Source organism: Carassius carassius, chromosome 1 (assembly GCF_963082965.1).
Source record: "Carassius carassius chromosome 1, fCarCar2.1, whole genome shotgun sequence".
In the NCBI taxonomy this organism is placed as follows: domain Eukaryota; kingdom Metazoa; phylum Chordata; class Actinopteri; order Cypriniformes; family Cyprinidae; genus Carassius; species Carassius carassius.
The window spans coordinates 29492670-29516483 of NC_081755.1; the positions used below are offsets into that span (position 1 = coordinate 29492670).

Genomic DNA, 23814 nt, shown 5'->3' on the forward strand with positions numbered 1-23814 from the left:
TATGTGACAGCCATCTATTGTGCCAGCTACCAGAAGAAATGCTGCTTCCACTGCCTGTCATCTGTGGTGGAGAAGGCAATCAGCCTCTTCAAAATCCCCATGACTGACCTGCTCATTCTGTGCACAATGTTATGCAGCTCTTGGATGTCAAAGGCCATGGACAGCAGCCTGTATGATGCTGTTCGCAGTCTGTAAATATGTAGTTTTTGTTTTTTAGATATGTGTTTTTTAGTTTTTTATGTGTGTGTGTGTGTGTATATTGTCTATAATGTATATATTATGTATGTATTTATGTATATATTGTGATGTGTGTATTTGTCTAAGCATTCTTTCAAGTTTATTAATTAATTTATGTTCCTTTTGTTTCTTTTGTGTAATTTTATTTGTATTTATTTATTACAATAAATTACTTTATATCCTTACATAAAATCAGGCTGTCATTCTGTTCACAGATGTAGCTGCTGTTATTCTGAGGTAGAAAATTAAAAGCTAAATTTATATTTAGTAAAGGATTTACAAGCTGTCAACGAAGGCATGATCTGAATTGTTGATTCAAACGACGTAAAAACGCAGACGAAAGCGGTAAGAATAACGAAAAACATCACCGATTTTATATCATGTTCGCTCAGTAGATTGGGCTCTTTAAATTTACGCGCTGTTGTGACGACATATGTCACGTGACAATGTCAACATGGCGGATGTAGTACGTCCGAATTCCATTCATACTACCCACATTCATACTATATAGAACTTACTTTTCTAACGGTCGAGTAGTACGTTCAAATCAAATGTAGTACCCAGTACGCAGTATGCGATGACGCAGCTTAAGTGCTAATATTGCCCACAACCCATTGCGTGCGGGAGGGAGGAGCTTTGCGATGGCTTTGTTACACACATTGCACATGAACGTCAGAACCAGCCGCCTCACAAACGACCTGTGTTTGGTTCTACGACGAAGCCGCCCTGCTTCTTCACTCCTCAACTTGGTAGAAGAACACAATTGTAAAATGTATTGTGAAAAAAACGATGAGAAAAAAGATGGGAATAGTAAATAAAATTTTATTGGATATACAAGAATGAATGAAACGTTAACAGTTGTGGTGTGCGTAACTAGGCAACCACGTTGTCGTTCACGTTGCATGACGTCATCGAAGTATGTCCCAGAACGTGCATACTCTTTTGCTACACACTCAAAAGTATGTACTTTTTCCTCACAAAAAAGTACATACTTTTAGGTCGTAGTATAAGTAGGCGAATTGGGACTCTAATTTCCACCACTACTGGTGAGTCGTTCATCGTTTGGTCGCACAGCTGTGGTAACAGCGCCACCCAGTGTTGTGTTTTCAGGCTGCAGTCGTCAGAGCAACGGCATGACGTCGAAGAGCGTCGCTACTGCTGGGACACAGTAGAAAACAGTTGCTATAGTGACCTCCCCATTCGGCCAAACCCTCTGAGACCAGTTCAGCGTGGTTTCAACTCTGAGGAAGAAAATTACATTTTTACGGCTGAACAATATTATAATTTTAATACATTCTTGAAATACAGTAATTACCATCCTCCTTACATGTAAATTGTTAAAACTTCTTGAACTGAAGGAGACGGAGGTCAGCATGAACATCGTCCTGTCAAACAGCTCTGACTGCAATGATGTATACTGAAGTACTGAAGTTGTTACCAACTCTACAGTCACGTACATACTGTTTATTGTTTCAGCTTTCACCTAAATTCATGAAGTCTGTCTGTCTGCCTGTCTGTCTATCTATCTATCCATCTGTATGACAACACAGATACTTTGCACAAAATGGTACAAAACAGGGCCTGACATTATTTCTATATTAAACTAATCATCAGTTAAATGAAGTATTTTCTATTTAGTTATGTGCAACCCATAAGTCAAATGTTTCATTTCAGTTTATAAATAAAATGCCTTTTGCAGTTAAAGTAAACACCAGAACGGGTAAGAGGAATGCAATTTTTAAGCTTTCATTCAGCAGGGACTTCATTTATAACTTTTTTAAATACAATAACAAAGGTTCAGTGTTGAGCTTTCGAATGCACGCAACACTACAATTTGTGTAGAAATGGAGTAAGATTGAGATTAAGATAAAAAATAGTAAGGAATTAACTTTTTAAAATACAGCCTGTTATATTAAATTATAGTATTATTATTATTTACAAAATTCATAATAGTAAAATAGCAAAATGAAACATTTAGCTGAATTTCAGCTTTTGCTAAAATTCATTTAATAGTGCATTTTTGTTTAGTGCACGCGGTCATTTTCTTCACAAAAATTAGGTTGGTATTTTTTGTTAGTAAATTAATTACCACAAGAGGGCGGCTGAGCATCAGTTATTGAAATATGTTCCATCTATTAAGTTGTACATCCAGTAGATTTAGATTGACAGGAGGAAGCTTTTGCAATCACTGACTTGTGTCTCTGCTTTTCAGCACAACTGACAACAATGCAATGCATACATATGCAGGAAAGTCCAAATTTTACTGCTATGACACAACAGATAAAGATATAAAGTAAAAAGATACATTTAATTACTGAACAAACAAGAATCACTGTTTTAATCAGTAGAGGTACAAATTGCTGTTATCAGGCTCAATTGGATGTGAAATAAACTGTTAAAATACTGTAAACATAACATACACAATTGAAATAAAAATATACAAAATATACAAAGGTAACTTTAATAACTTAGTCTATAACTTATGCAGATTTATATATATATATATAATGGCAACTGTGGTTTTATTGTGATGTTCTGGATCATCTAGACAATTTTACTATCCAACCTGACATTTGCAAAATGTTAGCTTTAGTTCCTGACCATTAACTTAACAAAATGCATTACATGTCAGTTCAATTAATGATAAACACTTCCTTGTCGAAGCAATCAATATTATATCCATGTTCATTTATAAAAAAATAAATGTTTATGAAATTAAGTTATGAAATCAATAACCAAACATCCAGTATTAATATTACAGAAAAAAAATCTGTCTCTTGCAACATTTGTAATTTAGTATGTCTGCATAAAGCAGCTTGATTGGTATTTGACAGAAAATGCACTCCACATCATGATTCCCCTGCCCCAGTAACCTGACATATCAAACACTCAATCTACAAGTGTCAATGTGAGGATAATATCAACTACTGGCCTTTCTACCTAAGCTCTCTTATATCAAGAATAATGACAAGGGCAAAGAAAAATCCATCATGTTAAATCAAGAGTGCTATATTTGTGTATCATCCAAAAGAGCACAGAATTTCATTACCCCAAAGTTCATATTATCATATATTTCTGCTTTTATAAGGTGTTCAGAGTCCAACTTGACTTCTATACATCAACACAAAGCTGGACGGTACATGTGCAGCTCTCCAAATCCTCTGACCTGGATTTGAAGAGCACTTAAAGGACACTTCAATTTCAAGATGACACCGTTTTTCTCCACTTTAGTACCTCTCCTGAGAGAAAGCTCTGCTGAACACTGTTCTTGCAGCACAAAGACTCACCTAACCCCAGAACCAAACCATAATAGCCTTGAAATGTAAAATGTCAACTGCACCACTTTATCATAAGCCTCACTTCCCTTGCCTTTCTCTTGTCTAACTAGTTAAAAAAAATTGCATTAGTGCAAAATCATTATTGCAACCTTCTCGATAGCACACAAACATATAAATCAGCAGCAGTTTCAAGTATGACTTAAAAACGTTGCAAGGAGAATGCAAAGGAGAACTGAAAATATATGGGAAATGGACTGATGCTCACACCGATATCTGAAAACAAACATTGAGTTATTAGCTTGGCAATACTAGGAGATAATGTGAACTAAAAATAGCCTATTTCGATTTTGTAATCTAATAGTTAATATGTTTTCAATAAAATGGGTACTTGATGGCATCATACAACTCAAATTACGTGGTGTGGTGAGTGCAAAAACATAAAAAGTCAACATGCATGAAACGATATGAACTAGCCTCCACTGTATGGCATACTGTACTGAATATGCAAGTGTACTGCGCCCCTTGTTTCCTTTTGAGGGAACGCAAGTGTTGAGGATCAAGCGGCTTTTATTTTAAGCAGCACAAAGCATACAGAACAACAACTGAGTTCAGAGCATTCTGTTGCGTTTATGGGTCGGGGAGTCTGTGATGACATCGGAGCACTGGACCGAGGTCCGCTTCCTGGTGCCTGAGCTGCCAAGGTGGAGGGCCATCTCCTCTGATATGAAAGTGTTCAAGTCCACATCGTGAAGTCCATTCCTCCTGCGCCCTGCATTGGAGCTGCCGCTTACATGAGTCGGAGAGCCAGGAGTGCTGGGGCGGACACTGATGCTGGCCATCGCTCCACTTAGACCTGGAACCAAAGATGAGAGATAATTCACGTGCTTTCATGTTCCATCACATGCACACTTTCAAACTTTAAAAACACTGAACAACAAATTCGCAAACCATGAATAATGAAACATCTTGAGGATGTGGTGGGCTTAGCTGGCTCTGATTCTACCAAAAAAAAACTCTACATAGCATGTGTTTCCAGTGTATTACAGTGATGCTAAGTTTGCAGAGGTATGATATTCTGTGCTTGAAAATAAACCTAAAGGTCCTTTCATCCAGATATCCAGCTCTAAAAATACTGAGGATCACACGGTCCATGTACTTGAACCATGTGGGGCCAGTAGAGAAAATTATATTTTGAATGTCTGCCAACCTAAACAAATAATAGTTAAAAAACAAGAATGTTAAATTAACAAATAATATAAACATATATCATGCCCCCACCCCCCAAAAATACAACTCAAAAGGAGAGCATTAAACACTCAAATAAATAACAATTACTGCAATTAAGAAATAAAAGTTAGTAATACTTAAATTTGTTTTTCCCTTAAATTGTATATATATATATATATATATATATATATATATATATATATATATATATATATATATATATATGTGTGTGTGTGTGTGTGTGTATAAAATATATAGCATCATATAGTATCAAATAATATTAGCTTTATACAATGAATTTATAGAGGAGAAAAAAAAATATTGTATATGGAGCTAATACTATTGCAATTAAAATATACACCATATGTAAACTACAAAGTCCAGCCATTAAATGTTAAGACAAATATGTGCACTGCTACTTATACACACAATCATGTTCAGTCAGCTGTATATTAACTATGAGCGGGCAGTAATATATACCATGTAATGCTATGGCCTCACAGAAGGGCTGTAAATCAGTCTCTACAGATGACACGGAGTCTGATGAAGGTGGTCGGTTAGGAGACATGACAGTCAGTTTGGGGGCTGTTTTAGAAGTCCTTGGTGGTGGTGCTTTACCACAGAGGAAACTTATCAAATCCTCCCTTCGTATAGTTCTCCTTCGCTTTTTTACCCAGGCCAAAACATCTTTATGACGTCGCTGATGACCAATCTGGATTCCCAAGTCAAAGCTCCTCTTGTGTGCATCAACGCTCTCTGTTAAACAGATCACAGTCAGAACGAATTATCTATTCAGTTCAGTCGAGCTCTAGATATGAGCAAACTCAAATGTGTAATAATGAGTTACCTTTGTAAAGATTAGTCACTGCTGTTGCAGCGTTCTGAAACTGAGACCACAACGACAGTCCTTGCTGATGACAGACTCGATCTGCAGACAGGAGTAAAATAGACATTAAAGACAGCAAAGATTACTAAAATAGGTCCAGAAGAGCATTCAGATAGGATTTCTACTGTTAACCTTTACACTAAAGATTGAGAAACCCATAGAAAATACCTTTTCTAACCGTGTAGACAATACACATTGAATTGCACTGGTATTTCAATGGATTAAACCAGCATTCACAAATGTCAACACTATTTAAAAAGAGTCATTAAATGTCTAAGCATAAAATAACTAATTTATTGCTATTATTTATTGAGTAAATTCATTAAAGAGAATATTAGTTGTTTTAAGTGGAAAGGAGAAAAAAATAACATGTAATTTGTATGTATATATGTATGTGTGTGTGTGTATATATATATATATATATATATATATATATATATATACTTTATATTAGGCTAATACTATTGCATTTTAAACAAACAATAACCACCATATCACTTATTGTTGAGACAATAACTATCCCTTTAAGAGCGAGTTCAAATATTGGTTATGTTAACCAGACAAAGGCTGTGTCAAACCCTAGTGTGTTACACGGGTAATTTATTAGGGTAAAATTAGGTGCGTTTGAACGTGTCTCTCTTGCACAATGGTGAGCAGTTAAGTACACTTGGTTTTGAAAAACGGCCACAATAGGACATATGCTAGCTCACAAACCGGCAGACATTTATGTCAAATTGTGTATTTTTATAAACCTATAACGCGTAAATGCGTTCCACTTAAAAATAAGCTTTTCCAGTACAGACCGTTTAATCGAGGGGGACAAAAAAACTCATGTTAAGTGGCTAAAAAGCCGGCTAGCCGGTTAGCAAGGCCACTATAACAACGAACAAACTGTCAAAAACAGCCAGACCGGCGCAGCTTAAGCTAGCTCTCATTAACACAGTGAAAAACAAACATAAAACGCTGCTTTTTTTTCACTACTTTAGTGGCCAAATGAGACTTTTAAGTCTTAAAGTGTGGTTTGTTCGAGAAACAACGTGTTTACTCGATATTTCTCTAGAGTGAGCGGTTTCTTTCGTCGAGCTGCTGGAAGTCGGAGGCCGCTGGTGGGGTCTCCTTCTCCGCGCACAGACCTTTATAAAGTTGAGCCACCGCCGTAGCCGAATTCTGGAAGAGGTGCCAGAGTTTCTCCTGGTTCTGGTCCACCTCCTCCTCGCTAGGCTCTTCCCTCTCGGCCTCCGCCGCGAGGCACTGCCGCTCCCATTTGGAGAACCAGTGCTCTGGTCCGTGCTCGTGGATCTCCGCCTCGCTCTCCTCCTTCTTCTCCTCCATGATGAATACTGAGAAACTTCGGGGAACTCCTGCTCGTTTTCTCAATGATTTATTGTCCTCGTGGGGTGACTCGCGTTCTTGAAATCACACGCCACCAGTTAAACGTCGGTTAATATTCTTAGTTCTGGATCTGCGGGTTTGAATTAAAACGAAATGCAGTGAAATGTTTTGTCTTTTGTGACGCCGCTCTCGAATTACCCAGGACTGTCGTGTCGCTGTCTTCCCCGGCTCGAGGGTCGATTTTGCTCTGCGCAGTTTCAGACATTCCTTAAAGTGGGCGGCTCTGATTTAAAACACGCCCGTGTTGTTTTGCGCATGCACGGATCAACGCTCTCAGAAAAAGTGAGACTTAGGCCAAGTATAGGTCTCTGCGGAACAAAAAGGTGGCGTTTCCCCATTTAGGGGTGTTTTCATACAGGAATTAGGCGTTTCTAACAATCCAATCAAAAAAGTACGGAAGCCCTGAAAAGCCACACATTATTTTTTTTCTTTCGCGTTTTTCCGCGATCAACGACTTATGTAAAAATAAAGAAATAAAAACGAATGCTGCATGTCATTTTTTCTTAAGTGCCTAAGTGCAGACGTATTGAAACATTTTCCTCAATGATACAACATTTAATTTAGGAATACTTAGCTTAAAGGAAATGTGTGAGATAATTTTAAACCAAGTCAAACCTCAAATCAGTAACCGCTGAAAGGGAACTACGTTTCAGTATTATTGTACTTTCGTCAGACAAATAAAACATGCAAAAGGCTTTAAACTATTTACTGTGACAAAATTACAAATAAATAAATATCATTCAGCATAGTCTATTCAAAGAAAACTATTATCTTTAATTATTTATAACCATTTTTGGTCCAGCATGCAGTATATTGTTGCGCTTAAAAACATTTAAATAGCACAGAAAATGAGCAAAAGAGAGCGAGAGGATTATGTATTTAATTTTTATTTACAAACAAATGTCAAATTGTATTTCCTCAGTGTAAAACTTTTTCATAAAAGCTATAAAAGTGTGACATGACTGCACTTATTAACATATGAGCACCATTAAAGCCTAAAATACCTTAAAATACCTTCCTGCGGAATAATTTAGACAGCATTTTACATTTGGCGTTTACTCAAGTTATTTATAATTAACTTAATTAAATATTATTATATATATAAAAAAATCCTCAACATATACAAATATAGAAGCACATGATTGCGATTGCACTTGCCATATTTTGACAGAATAAGCTTTATATGCATTACTGATATTTAGCTGACCTTGTGAAATTGATTATAATAAAGAAAATATGTTGACCTGAAATGATGACTCCAAAAACTTTAAACATTAGGATAATTTTATTGACCACGTAGCCACAAACTTATAACACTTAAAACAAATAATTATTTTAAATGCAATATTCTTAGTTGAGTGTAAAAAAACAAACTAAAAAGTATATAAATTAATCTTCAAGAAATAAAAACCTGTTAGTATCACTTTATTGATTGCATAGCTACAAAACTAAACTAATTCTTATTTTAAAAACAATATTTTCTAAAAGGAGAGTAATAACAAAAAAATAATTGAATCTAATCTGAAACATTAAATGTTTTCTCCAGCCTATGCCTCATAAAAACAGTCACTTCCACAATATCCCTCGAAGTCATCAGAGGAGTAAAACCCCTGCAACACACCTCTTTGTCCTCTCCCTCTGTAGCCTGCTCCATAATGCTTGTACAAGCTGTCACACTGGAGGCATCTGGATATTGAGGAAGGAATCCTGTACAGGGATCTGAAGTTCTCACTAAATGCCTTCCAGTTCACCACACCTGATAAATGTATAAAAAAAAAATTCTGCTGATCTCATTCACAGGCAACTGCCTTTAAAGTGCAACAATGTACTGACCACTGTTACATGTCAATTGTGAAAGAAACAAACAGAGCTTCCATTTACCTAACAATGATATCAAGAAAAATGGGAAGAATAAGACAATAAAACCTACTGTCCAACCACCGAAAGTGAGCCTCTCGTCGGAAACTTTCCATGCACACGATGTTGTTGAAGCAACTGCATGTAAGGGCAAGGGTGCGGATTGCAACATCACCATCATGAACCACAACTTCCAGCAAGATTGCTCGAAGAACTAGCAGAGGAAGCTGTGGAGGAACAAAAAGGTGTGGTCATAATAATCCAACTGCAATTTAAAGATTGAATAAAATGGCAAATACAAGCCTGCTGTATGTTCAGGGGTGTGTCACTGGTTGCAACTACAAGGAAGAGACAATAGAACAGCAGTAATTTGGGGAAAACAAAAAACATTTGTAATCAATAATGGAGCCCCTCAAACAAAGTCAGTACTAGTGTTTTGTCTCTTGTCAGCCCCGATTCACCTCTTTTTTCTTTGCTGGCTTTTCGTGAATGATCTTGATGAATTTGTGACATAAAAATACATTATTCAATATAAAGACAAATAGCGAACAAGATCAAGATTGACTGCATGCAGGTAAGACCAATTTAAAATATCACCAATTGTAAATACATTTGGCCATCCAAAGGGATAAATACCAGGGGGGAAATGCATACCTTGGTGGGAACAGCTCCAGCAAAAGGGCAGACCACCATCTTCTAATACTTGGCATGTCTGACTATAGTTTGGAAAAGCACAAGTTTATCAAAACAAATAAATTGCAAACTTACGGAATATATTTTAATATGGTTGGTAAACCCACCTCTGATAAGTCAACGTTCCACCCAGGGAAATATAGAGAGCATACTGTAAGATGAATGAAGTATTAATTACTGCACATGTGGGCTAAATTCTGACATGACATCTGCAGAACCAAAATAACTCTTACTCCTACCATTAGTGTGAAGACTCCACAGCTACAAGACAACTCTTGTCGAGGAACACCCTAGACATAGGTATAAATGTGTGTACAATACAATGTATAAATTAAGGATTTGTAACCACAAAACAATCTAAAATAATTTCTTTATTCTACAGCCTTTATCACTAAAGACACTATACACTATATTACCTTTAGTGCAAAATACAACATACCTCAAGGTCCTCAGAGAAGAACTCAGTCCATGGCCCAGGACAGAGGCTGAGAGCAATTTCTCTGTCAAAACACATTTGAAAGAAGAAGAAAAAAAAAAAAAATGAGTTAAACAGTAAACAGGGTTTTAAAGGACTACCCTGCAAAACTAAATTTGATAGGGAGAATTTTTTTAACAGACAATAGTAAAGGCAGGTTTAACGGGAACTGTCCAACCTTTACTTTTTCCATGGCTTTCTTCTCATTGCAAATATGCACAACATTTTGGTAAATATTTTTTTAATTTTGCATTTCTTAAATTATATAGGATGAGAACAAAGTCAATAGAAATAGGAAAAAGAAAAAGGTCACTCCTTTGTGCCATTTCAGCACATGTGTTGCAGACATCCATTTCACACATAACCTTCTGTGATAAGCCCCAAATTTTTTTGCCACATGAATGGGGATACAGGGCCCACGAAAAATTTTAGCCACTACATATATCCCATTCTTTTTTTCAACACACTGTGCTGGTAGATGAGAAGTTGAAGTTATGGGATTTATGGCTTCATGTTTACGCTCAATGTGTTTTTTTTAATTTTTTGAATTCAGACTTACTCCACAGTGAGGGCAACTCACAGTGATTTTCTTTCTCTTAATCACTAGTGGAGCCGCTGATTCTACTGGACGAGCGACTGGTTGCTGTAAAGATGTTTCTTTTGCTGGACGAGCGACTGGTTGTAGATCAGCAGTAAAGGCAGATATGGGGTGTTTTTTGCAAAGATGCTCTTTTAAGGCACCTTTATTTATGTAGGTCTGTGGACACTGACAGCAGTGAAAATGTTTGGCCTTTTGACCACAGCCAAGGCCACAGCTGTATATAACAATCTAAAATGGAGGTTAAAAAATTTAATTGTTATCACACGTTTTAAACCTTTTACACGTTTGGATACATCTTTTATAGACATTTTTTGAAGCGGTGCTTACACACTTACCTCCATGTTCAACAGATCTTAGTTTATGTCCAGCTATATGGGTCATTATTTGATGATACTGGCATGGCTTGTATGTGTCACATGAGCAGAAAGGGCATGTGAATAACTTTTAAATAATCTACTGTAAATAATCTTCACGGCAGCGCTGTGGTTGAGGATCTTTACCTCTCCGCTGAACTGTTATGTGCTGAAATAGCACAAAGATAAAATATCCACACATTTCTATTTAAGACACATTCTTTCCACAACATTTTACTAAAACAATTTATAGCATTCTAAACTGACAAGGTAACTACCTGGTTAAACTCGATTAACAATTGTAATTTAGTTAATTATTTAATTGAATTGATTCCTGAATTGACTAAAAATGTGTGACAGGAAAGTTAAGCAAGCTATCATTATCTACACTGGACGGCTAAAGCAACACAGATAGGCCTATATCAGTGAGAATAGAACATGTAGGCTAATAATGCATGATCCTAGATTGTGACTAAAAGTAAATTGTTTGGAGCTTTTAATAACTTAGTGGGGTAGCAAGCTAGAAAAGTAACACAAATTAATCAAAAACAAATGGGCAACAATACACTTACATTCATATGTAGGCGATCTCTCATTAGCAGACGGCGCTTGTGCTTAATTTCCGCGTCACTTGCTACACTTGGGTTGATGGGAAAAATGCATTTGGGAATTGGCCACTCAATTTGAGCAAATCAGAGAAAGAGATGGGAAAACACCTATTTCAGTTTGAAGACGCCCAGAAATTGGGAAAAGCCTCTTTTTGTTCCGCAGAGACCTCCTTCTCACTTAGGCAGGGGGGCAGGGTTTCATATTTTTTTGAAGCACCCCTGGGAGCCGCCATTGGCTAGCGGACCCCCACCTGCTGTTAGCATTCCATTGACTCCCATTCATTTTGGCATCATTTTGACAACGAATAACTTTACATCTGAGGCGTTTAAATACTCCATTTGTCCATTCATTATTTCTAAAGAAACACGAAAATGTATAAAAGGCTCCATTACCTTGTATCTTACATTATGGTCCCGTAGAAGCAGTTTTTTTAAAAAATAGGCTAACGATTGCGTCATAACCAGCGACTCTGTGTCGCACAGTAGAGAAATTACCGTATGGACAGTAGGAGAAGCTCGCAGGCAATCTTTTACTGTCTATGAGGCTATCGGGTGAACGTGGAGGCATGAAGTCAAGGGAAATAATTAATCCGAATACTTACCAAAATTTGCTCCTGTTCACGCTCGCCTTCTCTGCAAGATTCGGTGGGTAATTCAGATTTCTCTTAGCACAGCGATTAGAAGACTAGAAGACATCTATGTCATCAAGCTCAGTTTGAGTCTGCGCAGTACGCCCGACCCCCAGGAAGTGTGTGCTTCTAATTGACTTCATTTTTCTCCGTTGAATCCAATGGGGTCGCTGTGTCCATTTCTTTTACTGTCTATGGAATTAGGTCTCTGCAGAGAAAAAGTGGGCGTGTATCACCATGTGGGTGTTCTCAAACTGCTGGGTGTTTCTAAATCATGCAATCTAAATGATTCCCCTTACCCAACTCCACCCCTATACCTAACGTCACTAAGACGTCAACCAATCTGGTATCATGGTGTAAAAACACCCTGATCGGTAACTCCCATTACTTTCCTGCAGAGACCTATACTTGGAAAAAGTCGCACACTAAATAGTTTGCCTATACTGTATGCCGTGTAGTGATGGCAAAATCGAGGCCTCGTGAACCAATGAAACAGTTGAACCAAATGTGCCATATTGTTTCGAGGCTTCGAATCAATCCGACACCCGTCTCAACGGTGACACCTAGTGGTCACTTGCAGGTGTTGATCTGAAACAACCTTGACGAGCCATTAAAAAAATGTGTTGTTTTTTTATTATTATAATGTTCTAATATGTGAAGCTTGTAACCTATAGGCTCCTCACTGTGCATAATGTTATTTTGGTCATGAAAAATGAATATTAATAAAAGAAATCAAGCCACAATGTCTCACTTTTTTAGAGATTTTTATTCAAAAATATTAATTTATCTGCTGTGGAAGGACTTAGCCTACTTCTTTTTTTACAGATAATTTCTCCAGCCTTTGAAAAAATCCTCTCACAAGGGACACTTGTTGCTGGCATACAAAGATATTTTTTTGCAAGGACATACAAATGAGGAAAGATTACTGCTCTCTCTTTCCAGTAAGTTAGTGGATCATGAGTTCTGGGCAAATACGCATCGTTGATGTATTTTTTCACTTCCACTGTGGCATCAGCTGTAGCATTGTGTATCATCTTGGTTTGATGGATGCGAGTATCAAAAAGTTCCCATAAACTGTCCTGTGTTTCTACTGGTGTTGATGTTGATGGTGATGGTGATGATGATGATGATGGGTGTGATGTTGACATTTCTGAGTCTGAATAAAAATGAAAACAGCAATTAGTAACAAATCCTAAACTGACGGCATATATGAAGGATATATTATATTACATGATTCAGATTAAATAACATAACACAGACTGAAACTGCTCACCAGGATTTGTGTTTGAACGCATCAGTGAAGCACACTCCAGTGTGATATGCTTTTCAGCTTCCTGGGCTTTGGCAGCATTTCCAAATGCCACATTTTTTAACCTTGGGTCCAGCAGTGTAGCCAGTGCCAAGGCTCTAAAACTCTCATAACCTCCACATCTGGAGTGCAGACCTTCTTGCAGATGTGAGCCTATGAGCCAAAACAGGAGAAACACATATTTATAATAATGACAATAATATGACAGTTATGGCCAATCACATGGGTAGTATGGTCATTGTGGCCTACCTAATTGAACAGTTGATTCCTGCGTTGCATTTCCTTTTTTCTGTGCAAGCTTGTGCTGCAACATCCTGTACAGTGGTATAAGCTTTGAAGCAGACACTCTCTTTTCCTCTGACATCTCTGTTGTTGCGAGTTTGAATGGTTGCAGTATTGACAATGATTGTTCAATAATGTCATAATCAATACTTGTCAGGGGAGCAGTATCATTGTTTAAGTTGGAAAGTGCAGCAGCCACTGGTTCACGTTGGTCATACAAGCGCTGTAGCATGTCAAATGTGCTGTTCCATCTCGTGTCAACCTCCTGTATCAGTTTCAGAGTTGGTCTTCCCATCAAGCTCTGCATCTCCACAAGCTTGTCCTTTGCTTTGCAGCTGGATCTGAACAACCCCACTATCTTTCTGGCCTTCTGGCGTATTTCATTGATGACTGGGGTTTGATCTAGTGCCTTTTTCACAATCAAATGTAAAGTATGAGCAAAACATGGGACATGGCGAAGGTGGAGTAGCTGGGCACTTAGGATCATGTTAGATGCATTGTCAGTCACCATGCACTGAACTTTGGAGGTTATTCCCCACTCAGCCATTAGCAAGGCTTTAGCCTCCATGAGATGCTGGGCTGTGTGGGTTTGGTAAAACCTCCTTACACCCAGTACAACAGTTGCCATTTTTGCCTCTGGTGTTATGTAATGGCAAGTCACACCAAGATATCCATCCATATTAATGGAGGACCACATGTCAGCTGTAAGGCTAACAAATTCGGCCTTTTGTAGGTCCTCCATTGTGTTCTCCTTGGCTTTGTTGTACTTTTCGCTGACCATTATTTTAAGCACCTTCCGGGATGGGAGGACATAGCTTGGATCAAGCTTGTTCACAAATGCCCTGAATCCCTCATCGTCCACGATGGTGAAGGGCTGCAGATCCTTCACCACCATGTTTATAAGAGCCTCATCCAATTCCCTCTGTCTGACTTTTAAAAGAGAAGACAAAACATACTTTCAGACAAATACATTGGAAAAATACAGCTTCAATTAGTGCACATCTATTAAAAGTATAGCCTACTGGTTCATTATTTGGAAACCTTCCAGTGTTTATAATCAGTGCTTTATATAACTTATAAACTTTATAAACAGTGTCCCAAAAGGTTGTAATTATATTTCAATTATAATTATATCCCAAACAATGCATACCTTGCTTAGATGGCCCAGCAGTGTCAGTAGCAGGCCTAGGTACAGGGGGAATGCCATCCTCTGCACCCTGCAAAATGGCAGGATGAGTGCTCCTCAAATGGCGCATCATGGATGATGTATTGTTGCAGTAGGCTAGCTGCCGATCACAATACACACATCTCACTTTATTTGGGGTTTCTAAATGGAAATGCTCCCACACCACAGATGTACGGCATCTCTTCTGGGGAGCTTCCATTTTATCTATCTATCCAAATCTATCTATCTATATATGAATCGATCTATGTATCTAGATATGTATCTATAATCTATGTATCTATATATGTATCTATCTATAATATATGTATTTATATATGTATCTATAATCTATCTATATATGTATCTATCTATCTATAATATATGTATTTATATATGTATCTGTAATCTATCTATATATGTATCTATCTATTAATCTAGCTGTCTATATATATTTATATCTATGTATCTATTAATGTGTCACTATATGTATACTCTGTCTGTCTCTAGCCTCTCAGTCAATGTGTTGTGTAAATTTAAATGTAAGTCTAAATTGCCTATAACTAATCAAATCGCACTATGTCACTATATCACCAAAAATCCGCTATCTCAAAGTCAAACTCCTCTCACAAAAACCCACGTGGTCAAAATGCGTTTATTTCACTTTTATACAGATGTGCGATTGTGTGGTCTGTTCCCGACCGTTCCAATCAAACGCTGATTCGGCGGACCACACCTGATGAAACAATTAGTGAAACACTTCGAGGCTTCGTTTGGTCATAGTCACGTGACATGGGTGTTTCGAATCACGCTTCGGATCAGTGTTTCGACACATCTGCGCTTCGGGATCTCGCAAAGCTTCGGAACGACTGTTTCGCTTCAGCCATCCTTAATGCCGTGTTCATTTACATGCGTTTAGTTACACGTTTAGTTACGTTATATTTATTTTTGTAGCATTTGTTTTTTTCCCTTTAGGTTATTTTAAACCCATATAATTTAATCGTCCTGCCATGTTTTAAACACAAACAAAAGAAAATGTTTGTAGTATAAATATTGGGCTAAAGATTTAAACAATCTTCATTAACTGGCCTGAGTAAGTGGTAGGTTAGAAGCTGCATCCGCCTGTTAACCCTAAATTAGCTGGTTTTTGTTGTTGTTTTTATCAGATACTGTAACTGTCTACTTGGTGTCAGATGTGCATGCACACACATAGGGTAATGTAAATTTTAATAAAACTGATTTTTATTGACAAAATACTATTTTCTACATCAATGCAAAGAATGGACAGATGTTGCATCACGGTGATAGCATTTGTAATCTTTTGTCGGTTCAGCATAAATGTGGTGTGAATGTATGGAGTAGCTAAACTGTAAAGTTGACAGCTGTCTCCACATTGCATAATCTTTAGTGAAAGTGAAAAAATGAAGTGACATACAGCCAAGTATAGTGACCCATACTCAGAATTCATGCTCTGCATTTAACCCATCCAAAGTGCACACATATACACACACATTGAACACACACCCGGAGCAGTGAGCAGCCATTTATGCTGCAGCAGGGGGGTTGCAGTTGGGGGTTCAGTGCCTTGTTCATGGTATTGCCGGCCCGAGACTCGGACCCACAACCTTAGGGTTAGGAGTCATTATTATTCAACAATGTGTACACTGCAAGTCAGAATGTGATAGTGGATTTTTTTTCAATAATAATTTGTTGCATAACAATATGTTATCCCTTTTACCAGGTATATCTGACCTACATAAGCATTTTTGTAAGTAAAGTTAACAATGCATGCTAACCTGGAAACTCAAAGAGTTTTGGTTCTGCTTAGAGAATTTTGCTCAAACAAGGTTGGTGTAGAAAGCATGCTAAAAGCAATTGCAAGTAAATCCAAATGCCATTGAAGGATACCAGTACACCAATATTCAAAATACCACTTAATTATTGGTGCTATAGGTCACTAATGTCATGGGTTTGACTCCCAGGAAATATATAGAATTATAAAACATACATGCACAGGTTTTTGTAAAGTAACTATTAAAGAAAATATCATCCTATTTCATATGAAAAACTTTTTATAGGGTTGCGCAAATTATTAATGAAAAAAAAAAATCCACTATCACATTCTGACTTGCAGTGTACACATTGTTGAATAAGGTATTATTAAAAAACGAGACAGCTGTCAACGTTACAGTTTAGCTACTCCATACATTCCCACCCTTTGGTTTGCATTTATGCTGAAACGAAAAGATTACAAATGCTATCACCGTGATGCAACATCTGTCCATTCTTTAATCAGTTTGCATTGATGTAGAAAATAGAACATGAAATTAATGCAAAGACACTGAAAGCACTGAGGCTCCAGGTGTGAAACAATTGCAATAATGCTCAGTCACCCTGAGGAATTACTATGAGCTTTTATTGTGAAATCAAGTATTTTTTTGTCCTCTTTTATACAAAAGGCACTTCTCTGCATAAAAAGTAAATCAACGAATCATGATGAGATTGTTCACTTGATGTGGTTTTGGCTAAAAATAAAAGGCTGAAATGGTATTTGGCTGAAAAAATGTTAATTTGAAACAGGACACAAACATCTTGTTCATGCTGATGGAATAACAATATGGCAGCCATTACAGAACAAAGATCAGCATTTTTTGTCGAATGTCAGATTAGTTTCAGTGTAATTCATTTTCAAAACATGAATGTCTATTTATTACCTTTTTCAGAAAAGGCCCAGCTGCTTCTCCTTGTTGCCAATAATTTAGCGCAATTAAGTTCACCTCCCAAACCCCCTCACACCCCCCCCCCCCCTCCCCACCATACTGATTTATCAATGCTGTAAACTGTTCTTAGTCAGCAAAAAGCTGTCTGAAAATATTAACAGCATGGTCATGGCAGAGAACAAGCTATGGTTAGATTAAAAAATAATGCTGAATATGTATTACAATAAATATTGATAAATTGGTGTCAAAGAATGGATTAAGTCTTGTTTCCAACTGATTTTGAACTTCATCTGTTGAATGGTCACAAAAAAATAAATCTTTCGATGTTGACAATGTATTTTGAATAATGCACATGTATTAAAAGCAGCAGCAGCAATAAATCATGTAGCTAAAATAAGGGAAATAATTAAATTACATTTAAATTTATGCATTTCGCAGACGCTTTTATCCAAAGCAACTTACAGTACATTCAGGCTATCAATTTTTACCTGTCATGTGTTCCCGGGAAACCGAACCCCCAACCTTGCGCTTGATAGTGCAATGCTTTACCAATTGAGCTACAGGAACACTGTAATAATAATCTCAAACTATTACTTTACAATTACTTAAAATGATAGAGGACTATAAAATACATCACAAAAGAGTTTGTGTGTCTTTGTCAAGTGGATAATGAAACGATGGACCTTCAGGGAAAATATGGATTTTCTCTCTCTCTTTTTTTTTTTACTACATTTTCATAAAAAACTAACAAACAGGTTTTGATAAAACATTGTAGCAGCTATGAAACCTTATAAAAAAGATATAATTTTAATTTATGTCTGCAAAACAAAAATGTCCATGGCTTAGGTGAACTTGGCACTAATCTCTACATTAAAAATCTGGACTATAGATGCTGAGAAGATCTTCAAGAATATATTGCACAAACAACGATCAGGATCAGCCTTAACACTTTTTATTAAGGCCTATTTAAATTAATTTTATTAATTTTTCTTACACTTTCTTTATTGCTGGGATTTTTGTTTTATACTTCATATGGCTTTGATTTTCTGATGATTATGTACTCTATTTTAAAGAGTGAGGGAGGGAGGGAGAGTGGAGAAGTTGAAATGATATGTGTGGCTGTGTTTTCACTTTGGTGTTCATTTTGAAAATGACCTTTTTAATTTCCTTTCATTTCTTTAAAATATACATTTTTCATTATTATAGGAATATTTAATTTACGTGAAATAGGTGGTCTGAGATTATTTATTTCTTTCATTTTTTTGCCAGCAACATTTTTCATTTTGACAAAATAATGAGAAAATCCGATTAAATATCGACCATCTATAGACCCCTTAATAGTTTGTAAACATTCCAACGTCTCCGGGTGGGCGGGGGCTTAGCTGGAGGCAAAAAGAGGCACGGACGCAATGTTGACAAGCGTAAGATAGCACGTTTTAGGAGGGATTTATTAAACATGGATGGAGAAGAAGTTTCGGAACTGTCTGAATATGTACAGTATGGAAGTAAAATAATGACTTATGTCTTTGAAACAAAAAAGCATGCTGAATAGCACTATCTGAAAAAACAGTACTTGCATTTTAATGCCTTGTATTTCCAGGGCTTGCATCTTTAGGTCCTGAAATGTAATATAGTTGTTCGTTTAAGCTGTGAATAATTAAATTAAAAATATTTCACACACTTTTTCATAATTAAAAAAATCAATAATTCATATTCACGTTCCAGAATTCACTTCCAAAATATTTAATCGGTTAAAAAATACGATGTATAATATTCGACAGGCAAATTTCGGTCCATTTTATTTCACTTTCCAAATTCGCTTCTACAAATTCAGTGGTTAAAATTCGGCAGATAATTCACCCTTTCACATCCGGGAGCTGCAGGAATAGCAGTAGAGCACAGAGGCATGATCTCCATCTGCTGTCAGTCGCTCACCAGCAGGTGGCGCAAGCGGCTGTTAAATAAGGCCAAAGCAACAGGTGGATTAAGTAATACAGTTACAAAAACTGATCTGCAGAAATTAAGCAAGCGCTAAGCAGAAGTTTTGATTATCGGGGCATGTGGAAAAGCTGATTGTGCGTATGTTTATTTCAACATCTTTGCTGTTACCAAGTAAGCAGCATTCAAAGGAGATTATAATGGTGTTTTACCCAACGCTGAATTACAGAACTAACATTTACATTAAATCTAAGGAAGACATACATTGCTTTCGGTTGTTTAGTTTCCGTAACTTTGTGTCATGGCTTGTGCGTCGCTGTGCTGTAATACTGGGGATCCCCTCACGTCACACTCCAGGATTCCCCAATGACGAGTAGCTAACGCTTCTCACTCAATTAATACTGTGATATAAGACCTCAGATCTCAGAATACATTTTATTGATGATTATGCAAACTATATAGACAGTTAAGCAGATGTAAAATATGAACGAACGCTCAAGGTTTCACGCGGTTTCCCTCAGAAATCTGTTACACATTACGTGGCTCAGCGCACTAACAGTGACAGCGATTAAAAGACAAAACTCACATCTTACTGATGATGCAAACTATATACAGACAGATGAGGATATGAACGCAAGTTACGGAACAAGAAAAACTGCATGTTATATATATATATATATATATATATATATATATATATAAAACATTAACGTCTTTTATTGCCTCAAGATATTAAATTATTAAATTCGGCATCTAATTAATACAATATATTACTATTATGTACATTTAAGCAGATGAGCCTCACAAACCACAAAGTTTCACCAAATTTAACCTTTTTTTTTTCGTAAAAAGAAAACCAAGCCCAGTAGTTTTAGGTTTGATATTTGCCTAAGATCCTTTAGGGACCGTCTGCAAATTTACCTCAAAATGAAACGTAGTACAATAATATATTAAAATTAATCAGTTTACAATAAATTAATAATTTACTCAAACTGACTAAATATATACGGCCAATAACTTATTTCTCTTTATATGGACACTACACAAATATTTTTTTAAGAAAAAATTACAAAACTTTTTTTTCTAAATGGGGGTTTTCGTGTTCAAAATGTTGTATGTTACTAGTATGTTGCTAGTGACCAGACTGACTTGCTACAGTTGAAATTTTGCCAATATCTTCCTCACCAGGGGCGGACTGGCCAGCGGGAGGACCGTGACATTTCCCGGTGGCCTGACGGTCATTGTGGCCTGCCGGCTGCCGCTGTGCAGTCGATCAGGATACCGTGCAATAGGCTGTTATGCCACTGTGAATTAATTGATGGTCTTATGAATGTACGAATCAGGTGATCACGGAGTGAAAATGACACCACCACATGACCAAACATCAGCGAAGCACTGCCTAATTGGCTATATCCAGAGGCATTTTTCTTATAAAATCAAAAAAATGGAGCGTAAACACAAAGGAGGAGCAGAGACGGAAAGGAGAAAAGCCCTGGCCACAGACGCAACAAGTTGCTGCAAAATCCCAGCCATGTTCGCCAGTAAGGGAGCAGGTCGGTGAGAATTACGTTTATATTTACTATGGTTCACTGAAAAAACCGAACCGTTCAGTTCACCCCACACGGTTCGGCACGCACTGGGACCGCTGTTCAACTTAAATCTGACAAAGCATCTGTAATATGGTTTACTATAAATAACACGTAAAACAAACAGGGTTCAAATAATATATGTTTCTGTTGATTCATGCACATTCTGGATACTATTATATAATATAATATAATATAGTATTATATATATATATATATATATACACTATTGTATATATATATATATTTTTTTTTTTTTTTTTGAAAGTATAGTTTTTCCATAAACATAGCACATACAACTATACCGAAACCGTGATGCTAAAACCGTGAAACAAACCGAACTGTGAAAAAGTTGAACTGTTCCACCCTAATATTTACATTATCATTTGGCAGACGGACGCTTTCATTCAAAGCGACTTACAACAGATAAAATCTATAAAAAAAATAAATAAAAAAAATTATATATATATATATATATATATATATATATATATATATATATATATATATATAGTACAGACCAAAAGTTTGGATACACCTTCTCATTCAAAGTGTTTTCTTTATTTTCATGACTATGAAAATTGTAGATTCACACTGAAGGCATCAAAACTATGAATTAAGACATGTGGAATTATATATGGAATTATATACATAACAAAAAAGTGTGAAACAACTGAAAATATGTCATATTCTAGGTTCTTCAAAGTAGCCACCTTTTGCTTTGATTACTGCTTTGCACACTCTTGATGAGCTTCAAGAGGTAGTCACCTGAAATGGTCTTCCAACAGTCTTGAAGGAGTTCCCCGAGAGATGCTTAGCACTTGTTGGCCCTTTTGCCTTCTGTCTGCGGTCCAGCTCACCCCTAAACCATCTCGACTGGGTTCAGGTCCGGTGACTGTGGAGGCCAGGTCATCTGGCGCAGTCATGAAAATAAAGAAAACTCTTTGAATGAGAAGGTGTGTCCAAACTTTTGGTCTGTACTGTATATACATACATTATATATATATATATATATATATATATATATTACAAATGTATTTAATGATAGATGTTCTAAAAGAACATCTTAATGACAAACTAGCACACTGTTTTACATATGAAGATACAGTATTTTTTTAGTGCCAAAATTGACCAGAAATTGATTTTCCAAATTTGATTTTCCTACAATATATAGCCTAGTGTACAATGCTTATTTATTTTGAAGGTGATGAAGGAAGCAACAGTAGCACCACTAGTGCTGTTAGTGCTCTAGCTGTTGAACAAGATGGGTTGGACAGTTCAGCTTTTGAGTCAGAGCAGGAAACCTTCAGGTAAAGTTTAAGCAAAACTAAACATGCTGACTTTACTCTTAGAAAAATATGTGCTTTTATGATTTATAAGGTCATCAGTAGTATGACTGTGATCATTGGGACAAACTGTACAATTGATGGCTGCTTATTTCATATTGCAGAGAAACTCAATGTGCAGAGTGAGAGAGAGGGGGATTAAGGGAAAGATGATAGAGACAGTGAATGCCTTGATACTTCTTGATACTTCTTTTGATTATTTTGCCTGTCCACAGTCTAAGGATTTTGATTTATTTTTTTTAAGTATAACCTAATTCAAACAACTGAAAGAGCCAAAGAGTTTAGCAGTCTGGTGGACACATGAATTGGGTGGTGGTGACTGCAGCAACAGAGGTGGCCTGGGGTGGAGTCAAATTCCCGGCCTGATTTACTGTCACAGTCCGCCACTGTTCCTCACTGTATATACAGTATATAATAACTCATAAGAAATTACTGTAATTCACATAATTTTTATTTTATTATTTTATTATGTTCCAAAGGTTGTAGTACATTCTTAGTGACTAGACTGACATACTATAGGTAAATTTCTGCTAATACCTCCCTTGCTGTACATAAAGTACGTCAATATTTTATAATACAACATTTGGAACATGAAAAATCCCTTTTGGGGTCTGACGGATTTTGTTTTGTTTTAAATAATTGTGAATGGCACATACACTATCAGGCAGATATTAGCAATTTACATGAACTACGTAACTAACAGCATACTAGTACAACCTGTGAAACATGAAAAAATCCCTTTGGGTAAATGTTGTTTTTTTTTTTTAAGAAATGTTTGTACTGTACATAATGTAAGGGAGATATTGGCTAAATCTAACCTGTAGTAAGTCAGTCTTGTATCTAGCAATGTACTACAACTGTTGGAACATGAAAACCCTTTCCAGGGATCTTTAATATGTAAATAATTGTATACTGTAAATATATGAAGGGAGGTATTGGCAAAATCTCACCTGTAGAAAATCACTATGAGAAATACAAGATTAAGAATTTGACTGTGTTATTTAAAATTTTAATTAAAACACATTGGACCTTTTAACTCAGTCAGTGGAATTGTCAGACGGTCCCTTGGGTGCGGTAGCACGTCAATAATTTCTTCAGTTTAAATTTTCAGAATTAATATACCTAGATTGTGTTTAACTCATTTTTTTATATTAATATAAATTGGTTGCATATTGTTAAAACTAATCATGGTATTGATCTTTGTGGGACTGTCGACTTTATAGATCAGTGCATGG

General features: G+C 36.5%; 1 protein-coding gene and 1 long non-coding RNA gene across 4 annotated transcripts; both read right to left on the minus strand.

Moving 5' to 3' along the window:
• Positions 1 to 4064: 4064 nt before the first annotated feature.
• Positions 4065 to 7228, minus strand: LOC132144481 (HUWE1-associated protein modifying stress responses-like). The gene is made up of 4 exons (XM_059555134.1): positions 6762 to 7228; positions 5590 to 5670; positions 5223 to 5498; positions 4065 to 4368 (listed from the first exon to the last, which is right to left on the minus strand). Exons 1-4 carry the CDS (start codon positions 6958 to 6960, stop codon positions 4124 to 4126), a joined length of 801 nt encoding a protein of 266 aa, XP_059411117.1. The 5' UTR covers positions 6961 to 7228; the 3' UTR covers positions 4065 to 4123.
• Positions 7229 to 9180: 1952 nt separating this feature from the next.
• On the minus strand, positions 9181 to 10099 carry LOC132116852 (uncharacterized). 3 transcript variants are annotated; one of them, XR_009425719.1, is made up of 5 exons: positions 10010 to 10099; positions 9804 to 9860; positions 9532 to 9589; positions 9307 to 9371; positions 9181 to 9215 (listed from the first exon to the last, which is right to left on the minus strand). It is a non-coding gene; the product is annotated as an uncharacterized LOC132116852 (long non-coding RNA). The 3 variants fall into 3 exon arrangements; XR_009425716.1 differs by having other exon boundaries at positions 9804 to 10079; XR_009425714.1 differs by lacking the exons at positions 9804 to 9860; positions 10010 to 10099 and having other exon boundaries at positions 9532 to 9685.
• Positions 10100 to 23814: the final 13715 nt, after the last annotated feature.